Below are 14,018 nucleotides of genomic sequence, written 5' to 3' on the forward strand. Positions count from 1 at the left end.
AATTTAACATATCGGTCAGTTTTAGATGATGTATGGTAAGTAACAAAACGACTCGAGACAATCTGAAAATGAATTTATAATTACTATCGAGCTCTAATAAAAAAAAATTCAAGTATGATTATTTAAAAACATCAGTAGGTACCGGTTCTCCTTGCTTGATTGGTTTACAAGCATAATATCCAACATTTGAACCCACATGAGTCCAATTGACATTCGGATCACAGCTTGGTTTTAATATCTCCCAAAATGGTAACATGACCGTTGACCAATCAACATCAGTATCAACTGTAAACTGATGAATTTTGTTTTAAATACAATAATTATTATAAACAAAAAAATAATTAACAGTTATTATTAAATTAATTATCTATACATACCCATTGACTATGGCAAAAATCGATCAGAATATAACGCAATAATAATTCTCCCAAAATTAATATTTTTTCATTTTTATTTTTACTCAAATCTTGCATTGTCATTTTTTTACCTAACATATCTGTTTTGTGACCGAAAATTGCAACAATTAATACCACAACTGATGCAAAATCAAAAGTACACTCAGTTGATGTTGCTTTGAAATAATTAAGATTAAAAAAATTATCGATAGTATTAAAATCAAGAATTCCATTAGTAAATATAAATTCTTTATTTTTCATTGAGTCACTATTGTCAATTTTTTTTTTTAATTCAATTAGCCCACCAACTGAGTTTAGTGTTTTTAAAAAAAGTTTTACTGTTGATGAATGGTTTGATATAGGTTTGTCAAACTTTGAAAGTTGTTCTGATACTAAACATTCAATATTGTGATAACTATTCCATGCTTTTTTTTTACATATATCGGAACAATATATGATAGCTGAACAATTATCACATGGTATACCAGCCCAAGTTTGACGACAACAATGCCAACAATTAGTAAAACGTAAATCATCACTAGGAGTTGCTGCAAATGGTTCAGAAATGTAAATAAATTCACCAGATTTGATGTTTCTTGTTGCAACAATATGTTGATTATTATCATTTGTTTTTTTCAATTCAATTGCATCAGATGCACCAACTATTATTGCATTATCATTTTTTATTTCTGGTATATATTTAATAATTTCACGTGGTTCTTTAAGTTCTTTTATCATCTTCGTATACTCTTTGGTGAGGTCGTATGTTGGATTATATTTTTTCAAGTCAGGTTGCCATTGCATTGCATTAGCCATTGAAATCTCTGATTCAATATGTGAGCTTGGTTTCAATGCTTTCAAACACAATGATTGACGTAAAAATAATTTTGTTTTCAATCTATCTGGATAGTCTAATTTTAATGAACGTTCAATGTCAAGAAGACAATCTTCATAGAGTCTTGCCCTGAACAATACAGCTGAACGATTAGCATAAGCCAATGACAATTCTTCGGATCCAGCTGGTGCAAAAGCAATACTCTTGGTGTACGCTTCAATTGATTTGCGTAAATAATCTTTATTTTTTGCAGTAGTATATTCTTTGTTACCAACTTCTCTCCAGATCATTGATTGACTAACTGTTTTATCAATTTTATCATGATTTATGTGAAGATATGGAGCTAAAGAATTCCATATCTCTGAAAATTTATCTTTAAATGTTGTTTTTTGTGAGTATTGTCGATTAGCAATGTTTATAGCATCAATGGGAAGGTTAATAAAATCCATAGCTGCAACAAACAAATTATACAATTTTTATTTTTCAATTATACTATAAAATTTATAAATAAATAATCATCATAATTGATCAAAACAAAATAAAGTTATTTCTGATTGTAAAAACAAATTATAATATAGGTATTATTATTTTTATTTATCTTGAGTGAATAAAATTAATTATATTGTACAAAATGAAGTTATATTTGATTTTTTAAATGTCAATAATATTTAAACAATTTAATAATTGATTTAAAAAAAAATTGAAAAAAAATAAATAAGGAATGAAAAACTTACTTGATCTTTGATGGTTTTTACTTGAAAAAATAAAATTTTTTATTCAAACCAAATATAAAATCACAACTATTATTATTATTGTTAATAATTTTCATTGATGTTTAATACAAATGTTATTTTTGATTTATTGTAAATTAACTTGTCAAAATAAACTGACGATTGACAACCTGATTTTAATGGTGGTTCCAGATTATTCTTGATGATGTTTACAATAATTATTCTCTCGAGCGATGCTAGCGCCTTTGAATCAATCTCTCTCTCTATTTTCAAAGTAACTAAATTAAAAATTCACCCTAAAATTACAAATTTAATATTTTTAATTTTTAATAAAATTCAATTGTATTTTTATTCAATTGTCGAATTAATTTTTTATTAGTTTAATAATGAATAAATTTATAAATTAGTTATTTAAAATATTCATCATTCAAAGTGGAAAATAAATAAAGGTGGAAGATAAATGAAATCAATCACAATTATTAGGATTGAATTTATTAACTTGTGTTTTAAACAAAAAAATATAATTCATATTTCTTATTTATAAATGAGTAATAAACTTTAAAAATAATTTTTTTACTGTGTATTTTTAGATGAATTGAAATTTGAAAATTTCAATTTTTGCCTAGGAATTTAATTATAAAAAAATAAATGTAATATTAATTTTGATAATAATTTATTCAATAAATAATAGATGAATTATCGAAATAAATTGTATTATGTTCAACAACTTAACTATTTATTTATGCAATTTCGAATAATGAAAAAAGAAACAAAAAAAAAAAAAAATAATAATTTTTAAATATTCCAAAAACCTCATGAATTGATTGAATTATTTAAAAATCCTTATTCAACCATAAAAATTATAATATTTTAAATAATTTAAATCCTCCAACTCAAATGATGAAAGTTTTTTTTCTTTCTTGCCAGAAAATTTAACTAGTAATATTTTTAATTGATTTTTTTTCTGGTTGAAATAAACATCGACGTAAAAAAATATATAAAGTGAAATGTTGCTTTCTTTTTTGTGATGGAAAATAATTACTCGTAAAAATCATGAACAGAATGAAGTTGAATGTACAACGATCTAAGTAATAAATACAATATTGATATTTCTTTACAAGGAACAGTGATGTATTGATGAAACATGTCATTTTCGTTACACTATTAAGAAAAATACCCCCAATCTGCATCGTTTTCAGTTCATAAAGATGGCGGTTCTGGTATAGTAGGAATTAGTGTGTCGATCAAGAAGTACACACATTATTTGGGACTGAAACAATGTGTGAATTTCCAAAATAATGTGTGAATTTCCAAAATAATGTGTGAAGCTCAAAATATCGATAATACAGGGCCCCAAAAGTAGCGACATCGGGCGGACAAAATTAATAATATTATGAATAGTATATATGTTTGTAAGCTATTCACGTGTCTGTGTGTTTACAAGTTATTTTTATTTTGGTTTTGTTGTTGTGTTGCTAAATGTCTTATATATAAATTATTTAATACTTAATTAATAAAATAAAAAAGTGTTGATATTTATCAGAATGTCCAATACCCAAAAATTATACTCTGAATCCAGTGAATCAAAAGAGTGAAAGTGATCAAGTGACAATCAAACATTCAATGAAAATGACATACCAGATGACATTCGTCAACAAGCTGATGTCCTTTTTTACCAGAGAAATCAAATGAATTATTTTATTTATTTTTTAAAAACCAGCATAATGGTTAAAATTATAAATACCAGTTTTACTTTTTTTTGTTTTGCATTAATTATAATTTTTTCATCATTAAAATATTATTTGTTTTTTTCTTTATAATTTAAAAAAATATGTTTTGATTTGTAAAAACGAAATGTTATTGCAAAAAAAAAAAAAAAAACAAAGATAAATAATTTTAATAGATTTATACGAGTTGTTTAGAAATAATACAATGAAAAATTACTCTGTGCCTTGAGTTATTATTATGTAATAGAAATTCATTTATTTTTATAAATAAATATAATTTAGTTTGATATAATGAATTTGAATTGTTTGAAATTTTTTTAGCCCTGTTTATTAGATTGATGGTATCAATGCAAAGTTTTTTTTTCAAACAGTATAAAATTGTTGTTTTTATTTTTTAAATACTTTTTATTATATAATCATATTAATTATTTTATTTATGTGTTTCACCCCCAGACTTTCTCGTGACGAGGCTCCGCCCTTCGAAACTGCCAGGGCTGCCTGCCGCCCTGGACCTCGCCAGGGCTGCTCGCCCTGGACTGCAGCTATGTTGCACCCCTGACCCGCTTTAATTCCCCGCATATTGTAATATTTATTGCGTGGTATTTTCTTAATCTTTTGTAAAGAAAAATCAAGTGTAGGCGTAATTTCGTGCGAAGTAGGTGATTTCACACTGTTGAAGAGATTTTCACTCAGGCCAGGAGAGTCGGATTGCGTGAAATCTCCTTTATTTGCCTCGTCTTCCGATTCCCCTTCGCTAAGAATCCACTCGCTATCCCCTCTCCTGTACTTCGTTCATCTCTCCATGCTCGTGCGTGAACCACCTACTGTTCGCACTCGATACATAATATACTATTATGCTATTCAGCTCATCCTTAATTGTCGAAAAGTTTTTAGGATTTCCTTGGTTGATGAGATCATGCCACTTATCGAATTTTAATGTCCTACAATGTAATTCTTTCTGGATTTCTGTCGGCAATACAATTGCAAGACTCTTGAAAACAAAAATAATAAAAATCGTTTTAAATATCAATAGCTTCAAGAATTTACAGTTTCAAACAAGCAATAAAATGACTACCTCATAAGATGGAAGAGAATGAATAGTTGACCAATTTTCAACACATGCTGTACAATCACATGATAGAGGATCATTACTGAGGCTCCCGAATCCAATATATCGTTCACTTTTAGGTTTTGTATGATAGGAACCAAGAATATTCTCGAGAATCTGAAAATAAATTCGTAATTATTATCAAAATTAAAAAAAAAATTAAGTATGATTATTCAAAGATTTCAATAAATACCGGTTGTCCTTTCTTGATTGGTTTGATAGCATAATATCCAGCATTTGACCCCAGAGGAAACCATTCGACATTAGAATCACAGCTTGGTTTTAATATCTTCGAAAATGGTAACATGATACTCGACGACTCAACATCACCATCAACTATGAACTGATGAATTTTGTTTAAAATATAATAATTATAATAAACAATAATTATTAAATTAATGATATACATACCAAGTGACAACTACGATTAACAATCATCATATAACGCAATAATAATTCTCCCATAGTTAATAGTTCTTCACTTTCATATTTAATCAAATCTTTCATTGTCATTTTTTTACCAAATATATCTGTTTTGTGACCACAGATTGCAACAGTCAATACCACAAATAATGCAAAATCACAAGTACACTCAGTTGATGTTGCTTTGAAATAATCAAGAGTAAGAAAATTATCGACACTATTAACATTCAGAATTCCATTGGTAAATATTAATTCTTTATTTTTCATCAAGTCAATATTATCAATTTTTTTTTTTAACTCAGTTAGCCCACCCACCGTGTTCAGTGTCTTCAAAAATAGTTTGACAGCCAAATATTTTTGTGTATCCATTTCTTCAGGTTCAACAAGGTGTCCTAATATCAAACATTCAAGATTATGATAACTGTCCCATGCTTTTTTCTTACATATGTCAGAACAATAAATGACGTTTGGACAATTATCACATGGTATACCAGCCCAAGTTGAACGACAACAATGCCAACAATTTGTAAAACGTAGTTTTTTATTAATAGTTGCTGCAAATGGCTCAGTAATGTAAATAAATTCACCACTCTTGATGTCTCTTGCTGCAACAATATGTTGATTATTTTCATGATTTTTTTTCAATTCAATTGCATCAGATGCATCAACTATTATTGCATTATTTTTTTTTATTTCTGGTATATATTTAATAATTTCACGTGGTTCTTTAAGATCATTGATCATCTTTGGATACTCTTTGGTAATGTCGTATGTTGGATTATATTTTTTCAAGTCAGGTTGCCATTGCATTGCATTAGCCATTGAAATATCTGCTTCAAGTTTTGAGTTTGGTTTCAAGGCCTTGAAACACAATGATTGACGTAAAAATAATTTTGTTTTTAATTTATCTGGATAGCCTGCTTTTAATGAACGTTCAATGTCAAGAAGACAATCTTCATAGAGTCTTGCCCTGAACAATACAGCTGAACGATTTGCATATGCCAATGACAATTCTTTGGATCCAAGTGGTGCAAAAGCAATACTCTCGGTGTATGCTCCAATTGATTTGCGTAAATAATCTTTATTTTTTGCAGCAGTGTATTCTTTGTTACCAATTTCTCTCGAGATCATTGATTGGCCAACTGTTTTATTAATTTTCTCATGATTAATTGTCATATACTGAGCTGAAAAATTCCATGTCACTTTAAATTTATCTCTAAATGTTGTCTTTTGATCATATTGACGATCAATATTTCCTATAGCATCAGAATTCATACCTGCAACAAACAGTTTATACATTTTTCATTTTTTGATTATAAATAAATAATTATCATAATCAATCAAAACAAAATAAGGTTATTTCTTATTGTAAAAACAAAAATTATAATTTAGGTATACTATTTATTCTTAGTGAATAATAATAATAATAATAATAATAATAATAATAATAATAATATTCTACAAAATAAAGCTATATATTTGATTGTTAAAATGTCAATAATATTTAAACAATATTAATAATTTATAAAAAAAAAAGGAGAACAAAAATAATTAACGAGTGCTTACTTGATCTTTGATGGTTTTTACTTGAAAAAATAAACTTCTTTATTTAAACAAAGCATACAATCACAACAAACTATTATTATTGTTGATATTTTTTATTGATGTTCAATTTAATTTATTTATTGTTAATTTTGATTTATTGTTTATGTTAATTAATTTGTCTCTTAAAATAAACTGACGATTGACAACCTGGCCACTATATGTACTGACTACGCACAAACCAAAAAGAAAAATATTTAACAAATCTCTGTTTGTTTATGTTTACATTGGTTTACATACATAGATATTAGATATGTAAATAAAAAATCATGTGTATTATCATCCTCTCTCTCGAGCGATGCTAGCGCCTTTGAGTCAATGTCTCTCTCTACCTCTCTCAATTTCTCTCACTCTATTTTCAATGGAATCAAATGAAAATATAAAATGCAATGAATGAAAAATAAAAAATTCACCCTAAAATTACAAATTTAATAATTTTAAGAAAATTCAATCGTATTTACATGCAATTGTTGAATTAATTTTTTATTTCTTCAATAATGAATAAATTTATCAATTAGTTATTTGAAATTTTTATTATTCAAAGCAGAAAATAAAAAAAAATATTATCAATGACAAGCATTAGGATTACATTTATTATCAATTTGTGGTTTAAACAAAAAATTTTTTTTACTATGTATTTTCAGTTGGATTAAAAATTAAAATGTATTTTTAATTTGTGCTTTAAAATTTAATCATGAAAAAATGAACATGAAATTAATTTTAATAACTTTTAATGTTTAATTTTACATTCATTTTTTCATATAAATAATAACTGAAAATATCAACAATTTATTTAATAAATAATAGATAAATTATCAAACTAAATTTTATAATATAACAAAATATTTAAAAACCAATGGTAAGTTCAATATGTGATTATAAAAAGACAAAAAAATTATCTGCTTTAATTCATGCAATCTTGAATAATAGAAAAAGAAAAGAAAAAAAATAAAACAACTTTTAATTATTTTTTTTTTTTTTAAATACCAATTGAAAAATCATCAATTTTAAACTCAACAGAAACACAATAAATCCCTTGAATTTAAACAAAAAAATTTTCAAACATTCCAAAAACCTTTTAAATTAATTAAATTCATAAATCTTAAATTTAACCATACCTTCTGATACTTTTGATACTTTTAATCATCCAACTCAAATGATGAAAAGTTTTTTTTTTTTTTTCACGTGAAAACTTGACTAATAATATTCGAATTTTTTATTTTTTTGGTTGAAAATAATAATCGATTTATCAAAAAATATATAAGATAAAGTGTGGCTTTCTATTTTTTTTTTGATGAAAAATAATTAGTCGTAAATATCATGAACACAATGTAGTCGATTGTACAACGTTTTAAGTGACGAATACAATTGTGATATTTCTTTACAAGGAACAGTGATGTATTGATGAATCATGTCATTCTTGCTACTCAACTCATCCTTAATTGATAACAATTTTTTGAGATCTCCCTGGTCGATGAGATTTTGCCACTCTTTTAATTTTATCGTCATACAATTCAAGTCTCTCTGGATTCTTGTTGGCAATATAAGTGCAATCCTCTTGAAAATAAAATAAAATAAAATAGTTTTAAATATCACTAGCTTCGAGATTTACAGTTTTTGAAGATTAATAAAAAGAGTACCTTGTAGGAAGGAAGATGTTCCATAGTTGGCCAATCTTCAACACATGCTTTACATTTACATGGTTGAGGATCATCAGTAGAGCGTCCTAATCGTGTATATCGGTCCATTTTTGAAGACATATGATATGAACCAGTAGCACTCCCAAGTATCTAGAATAAATTTATAATATTAAGACCTAAAGAAAAAAAATACAAGTATAAGATGTAGAGCCAATAATAAGTACCAGTTCTCCTTGCTTGATTGGTTTCACAGCATAATATCCAACATTTGAACCAACATAAGTCCAATTGACATTGGGATCACAGCTTGGTTTTATTATCTTCAAAAATGGTAGCATGGTAATTGATAACACAACACTACTATCAGGTTCTTTTTTCATCATCTAATAAATTTTTTTTCGAAAAATATTATTATTATTATGAGCACAAAAATAATCAACAATTACTAATAAATTAATGAATTACCGATTGGCCACTGCGATTAACAATCATCATATAACGCAAAAGTAATTCTCCCAACATTAAGAGTTTTTCATTTTTATTTTCGATCAAATATTTAGCTGTCATTTTTTTACCTAATATATCTGTTTTTTGACAAAGGATTGGAACAAGCACTACCACAAAAAATGCTAATTCAGAGCTACACATATTTGATGTTGGTTTAAAATAATCTATAAGATGAAAATTATCAAATGTATTAACATCAAGAATACCATTAGTCAATATCGATCCTTGATTTTTCATCGAGTCAATATCGTCAACTTTTTTTTTTAATTCAAGCAAACCACCAGCCAAGTTTAGTGACTTAAAAAAAAGTTTTACTGGCAAAATAAACTCTGTAGTTAATGCATCTGGTTTTAAAAGATCTCCTAATACCAAACATTCAATATTATGATAACTATCCCATGCTTTTTTTTTACATGTGTCACTACAATATATGATAGTAGGACAATTATCACATGGTACACCAGCCCAAGTTGAACGACAACAATGCCAGCAATTAGTAAAACGTAGTTCATAACTAACAGTTAGTGCAAATGGCTCAGAAATGTAAATAAATTCACCAGATTTGATGTCTCTTGTTGCAACAATATGTTGATTATTTTCATTTGTTTTTTTCAATTCAATTGCATCAGATGCACCAACTATAATTGCATTATCATTTTCTATTTCTGGTATAAATTTAATAATTTCACGTGGTTCTTCAAGTTCATTGATCATCTTTGGATACTCTTTGATGATGTCGTATTTTGGATTATATTTTTTTAAATTAGGAAGCCATTGTGTTGCATTAGCCATTGAAATACTTGGTTCAAGTTCTGAGTTTGGTTTCAAGGCCTTGAAACACAATAATTGACGTAAAAATAATTTTGTTTTTAATTTATCTGGATAGCCTGCCTTTAATGAACGTTCAATGTCAAGAAGACAATCTTCATAGAGTCTTGCTTTGAACAATACAGCTGAACGATTTGCATAAGCCAATGACAATTCTTTGGATCCAAGTGGTGCAAAAGCAATACTCTCGGTGTATGCTTCAATTGATTTGCGTAAATAATCTTTATTTTTTGCAGTAGTGTATTCTTTGTTACCAACTTCCCTCCAGATCATTGATTGACCAACTGTTTTTTCAGTTTTACCAGCATTCATGTCATTATATGGGGCTGTATAATCCCATACCACTTCAAATTTTTCTCTAAATGTTGTCTTCTGTGCATATTGACGTCGAACATTCTTTCTAGCATCAGAATCCATACTTGCAACAAAAAATTTATAGGTACAATTTATTTTTTTATTAGGTATAAATAAATAATGATAATAATAAATCAAAATTAAATTATCATTATTATCTAATTGTACAAAATAGGGTTATTTTTATGTGTTATTATGTCAACAATATTTAAACAGTATTGATAATAATTGATTAAAAAAATAAGTTATTAAATGTCAAATGAATCACATGGACAAAAAACTTACTTGATCTTTTATGGTTTTTCCTTGAAAAATAATAATAAAAAATTGCACCAAAGTTTTATTTAATGATGTTTGAACTGTGTCACAGTTAGCACATGTTGATTTTTCCAATTGTCGATCAACTTAATTAACTTAATTAAAAATAGACGATAAAAATAAAATGACAATCGCCATAAAACAAAAAAATCTGATAACCTGCTGGGGTTTTTTTTTTTTATGCTCTACATATACATGAAATACATGATAGTTCTTAAGCGATGCTGGCGCCAATGAGTATCATAAATCTCTCTCTTTCTTTTCCTCTCTTTTTTTAGTAATAAATCAAAATGAATAATCCAATAGTTTAAAATCCAATAGTTTTTTTTACCTAAATACTCAATTAATAATATTTTTAATAAGAAAAACATACATCAATGTAAAAATATACATAAAATGGAATGTTGGTTTCTTTTTCATGTTAAAAAATAAATTACTCGTTGATATCGTGAACAGAATGTAGTCGATTGTACAACCTTTCAAGTAATATATACAATATTGATATTTCTTTACAAGGAACAGTGATGTATTGATGTAACATGTCATTCATTCTATTCAAATGATCCTTAAGGGAGAACGGCCCCCATTGAAGGAAATTATAAACTCCTTTTTTTATTGTGTTTTTAGATAGTTAAAATTATGATGAATCTATTAAAACAAATTTCTACGTTTCTTACAGACTTAGTTTAAGAGTTATAATGTTTATAAAAAAAAAAATTTAACATGGGCTCTTATGGAGTAATGAAAAAATGACCCTCCAAAACAGTAGTTATTGCAAAAAAAAGTATAGACCGGAATTATTTTGTATAGTGTTTTTTTGTGAATATAAGTAAATGAAATTATTTAGAACAGATTGACAGTTTTAGTTTTGTCAGTTACTATCTTATTGTTTATAAAAAATAGCAATGAAAAAAAAAAAAAACGCTAATTTTATCATTTTTTTTTTCTTGTCAACAAAAATATGGCAACTACGCATTGGATTCGTGTTATAAATTTGATGGTATATTATCGACTGCGTCTCTAAAACGCGTGTCTACTTAGATCAAGCGTTGCCAAATCTCTCTTGTTGTGTAGGTGTGAATTTTTTTTTAATTGTGTGGGTAAAAAAAAACAAAAGTTTTCACGTCAGCGACTGGTTTTGGTACAGGCAAAAAATAGAGCTCAGGGACAAAACTTTTGGTTGATATGATACGTACCGTTCTCCCTTAAGTGTTAATAATTTTTTAGGATTTCTCTGGTCGATGAGCTGTATCCACTCTTTGAATTTTAGCGTCATACAGTTTAACTCTCTCTTGATCCTTGTCGGCAATATCATACTCTTGGAAAAAAAGATAAAAATAGTTATAAATAGCAATAAGATTCGAAGTATTTAACAATTGATGAAATACCTTGTAAGATGGCAGATCTTCTATAGTCGGCCAATTTTCGACACATGCTGTACATTCACATGATTCAGGGAGACCAAAAAATTTTTCAAATACAATATATCGGTCAGTTTTAGATGATGTATGGTAAGTAACAAAACGATTTGAGACAATCTGAAATTAAATTTATAATTACTATCGAAATCTAAAAACAAAAAATTTAAGTATAATTATTAAAAAACATCAATAAGTACCGGTTGTCCTTGCTTGATTGGTTTGCAAGCATAATATCCAATATTTGAACCGACATGAGTCCAATCGACATTAGGATCACAGCTTAGTTTTAATATCTTCGAAAATGGTAACATGACTGTTGACCAATCAACATTGGTATCAACGAAGAACTGATGAATTTTGTTTGAAATACAATAATTATTATTAACACAAAAACCATTAACAATTATTATTAGATTTATTGTATATACGTACCCATTGACCATGGTGCAAATCAATCAGATAATAACGCAATAATAACTCTCCCAAAATTAATATTTTTTCATTTTTTTTTTTTATCATATCTTCCATTGTCATTTTTTTACCTAATATATCTGTTTTGTGACCGAAAATCGCAACAATAAATACCACAAATGATGCAATTTCAAAAGTACACTTATTTGATATTGCTTCGAAAAAATCAAGATTAAGAAAATTATCGATGGTATTAACATTAAGAATCCCATTGGTAAATATTAATTCATTTTTCATCGAGTCACTATTGTCAACTTTTTTTTTTAATTCAAGCAAACCACCAGCTAAGTTGAGTGTCTTCAAAAAAAGTTTTACTGTTGATAAATGGCCTGGTAGAATTTTGTCGAACTTCCAAAGTTGTTCTGATAGTAAACATTCAATATTGTGATAACTATTCCATGCTTTTTTTTTACATATATCAGAACAATATATGATAGCTGAACAATTATCACATGGTATACCAGCCCAAGTTTGGCGACAACAATGCCAACAATTTGTAAAACGTAGTTCATAACTAGGAGTTGCTGCAAATGGCTCAGAAATATAAATAAATTCACCAGATTTGATGTCTCTTGTTGCAACAACATGTTGATTATTATCATTTGTTTTTTCCAATTCAATTGCATCAGATGCACCAACTATTACTGCATTATCATTTTTTATTTCTGGTATAAATTTAATAATTTCACGTGGTTCTTTAAGTTCATTAATCATCTTTGAATATTCATCTTTGATGTTGTAATTTGAATTATTTTTTTTGAAATTAGGAAGCGACTGGATTGCATTAGCCATTGAAATACCTGTTTCAATATGTGAGCTCGGTTTTAATGCTATGAAACACAATGATTGACGTAAAAATAATTTTGTTTTTAATTTATCTGGATAGCCTGTTTTTAATGAACGTTCAATGTCAAGAAGACAATCTTCATAGAGTCTTGCTTTGAACAATACAGCTGAACGTTTTGCATAAGCCAATGACAATTCTTTGGATCCAAGTGGTGCAAAAGCAATACTCTTGGTGTATGCTTCAATTGATTTCCGTAAGTAATCTTTATTTTTTGCAGTAGTGTATTCTTTGTTACCAATTTCTCTCCAGATCATTGATCGACCAACTGTTTTATTAATTTTATCACGATTTACGTCAATATATCGAGCTCTAAAATCCCATGCCACTTCAAATTTATCTTTAAATGTTGTCATTTGTGAATATTGTCGTTGAACATTTTCTTCATCATCAGAATCCATAACTGCAACAAACAGTTTATACAATTTATATATTTATTTATAAATAACAAATGATAATAATTAATCAAAATTCAATTATCATTATTATCTAATTGTACAAGATAGAGTTATTTTTAATTGTTATTATGTCAACAACATATAAACAATATTGATAATTTATTGAAATAACAAATGATAAAATGAATAACATGGATAAAAAACTTACTTGATCTTTGATGGTTTTTCTTTGAAAATTAAAATAGAAAATTTCAACTAAATTTTATTTATTGATTTTCAAACTGTGTCACTGAAATCACACGTTAATTTTTAATTGTCACTTAACCTAATTAACGTGTAATTGAAAAGAGATGTGGCGTATTGTTTCTAAGCACCCTGCTTGATATATTTTAATATCTCTTTTAATATTTAATTTA

General features: G+C 27.1%; 4 protein-coding genes and 1 long non-coding RNA gene across 5 annotated transcripts; all 5 read right to left on the reverse strand.

Moving 5' to 3' along the window:
* Nucleotides 1–118: 118 nt before the first annotated feature.
* Nucleotides 119–1,679, reverse strand: LOC122850579 (SET and MYND domain-containing protein 4-like). Its single transcript, XM_044149713.1, has 2 exons — nucleotides 735–1,679; nucleotides 119–292 (listed from the first exon to the last, which is right to left on the reverse strand). The coding sequence occupies exons 1-2, from the start codon at nucleotides 1,677–1,679 to the stop codon at nucleotides 119–121; spliced, it is 1,119 nt and encodes a 372-aa protein (XP_044005648.1).
* A 2,876-nt stretch (nucleotides 1,680–4,555) lies between these two features.
* Nucleotides 4,556–5,090, reverse strand: LOC122849675. Its single transcript, XR_006373591.1, has 3 exons — nucleotides 4,990–5,090; nucleotides 4,764–4,913; nucleotides 4,556–4,679 (listed from the first exon to the last, which is right to left on the reverse strand). It is a non-coding gene; the product is annotated as an uncharacterized LOC122849675 (long non-coding RNA).
* Nucleotides 5,091–7,338: 2,248 nt separating this feature from the next.
* On the reverse strand, nucleotides 7,339–8,838 carry LOC122849612. The gene is made up of 3 exons (XM_044148380.1): nucleotides 8,686–8,838; nucleotides 8,462–8,611; nucleotides 7,339–8,378 (listed from the first exon to the last, which is right to left on the reverse strand). Exons 1-3 carry the CDS (start codon nucleotides 8,797–8,799, stop codon nucleotides 8,127–8,129), a joined length of 516 nt encoding a protein of 171 aa, XP_044004315.1. The 5' UTR covers nucleotides 8,800–8,838; the 3' UTR covers nucleotides 7,339–8,126.
* Nucleotides 8,839–8,914: 76 nt separating this feature from the next.
* LOC122850580 (SET and MYND domain-containing protein 4-like) lies at nucleotides 8,915–10,108 on the reverse strand. The gene has a single exon (XM_044149714.1). The coding sequence runs from the start codon at nucleotides 10,106–10,108 to the stop codon at nucleotides 8,915–8,917; it is 1,194 nt and encodes a 397-aa protein (XP_044005649.1).
* A 1,583-nt stretch (nucleotides 10,109–11,691) lies between these two features.
* On the reverse strand, nucleotides 11,692–13,605 carry LOC122850581 (SET and MYND domain-containing protein 4-like). The gene is made up of 4 exons (XM_044149715.1): nucleotides 12,475–13,605; nucleotides 12,087–12,236; nucleotides 11,857–12,006; nucleotides 11,692–11,784 (listed from the first exon to the last, which is right to left on the reverse strand). The coding sequence occupies exons 1-4, from the start codon at nucleotides 13,603–13,605 to the stop codon at nucleotides 11,692–11,694; spliced, it is 1,524 nt and encodes a 507-aa protein (XP_044005650.1).
* Nucleotides 13,606–14,018: the final 413 nt, after the last annotated feature.

Source organism: Aphidius gifuensis, linkage group LG2 (assembly GCF_014905175.1).
Source record: "Aphidius gifuensis isolate YNYX2018 linkage group LG2, ASM1490517v1, whole genome shotgun sequence".
NCBI classification, from domain to species: Eukaryota; Metazoa; Arthropoda; class Insecta; order Hymenoptera; family Braconidae; genus Aphidius; species Aphidius gifuensis.

Coding starts and splice junctions, on each gene's coding strand:
- LOC122850580 (XM_044149714.1), bottom strand. CDS start 10,108: ATGAATGCTGGTAAAACTGAAAAAACAGTTGGTCAATCAATGATCTGG.
- LOC122850581 (XM_044149715.1), bottom strand. CDS start 13,605: ATGGATTCTGATGATGAAGAAAATGTTCAACGACAATATTCACAAATG. Junction 12,007..12,086: donor CAATCAAGCAAGGACAACCG/GTACTTATTGAT, acceptor ATTTAATTTCAG/ATTGTCTCAAATCGTTTTGT. Junction 11,785..11,856: donor AAGATCTGCCATCTTACAAG/GTATTTCATCAA, acceptor TTTTTCCAAGAG/TATGATATTGCCGACAAGGA.
- LOC122849612 (XM_044148380.1), bottom strand. CDS start 8,799: ATGCTACCATTTTTGAAGATAATAAAACCAAGCTGTGATCCCAATGTC. Junction 8,612..8,685: donor CAATCAAGCAAGGAGAACTG/GTACTTATTATT, acceptor AATTTATTCTAG/ATACTTGGGAGTGCTACTGG. Junction 8,379..8,461: donor AACATCTTCCTTCCTACAAG/GTACTCTTTTTA, acceptor TTTATTTTCAAG/AGGATTGCACTTATATTGCC.
- LOC122850579 (XM_044149713.1), bottom strand. CDS start 1,679: ATGGATTTTATTAACCTTCCCATTGATGCTATAAACATTGCTAATCGA. Junction 293..734: donor TATCAAACCATTCATCAACA/GTAAAACTTTTT, acceptor AAAATTCATCAG/TTTACAGTTGATACTGATGT.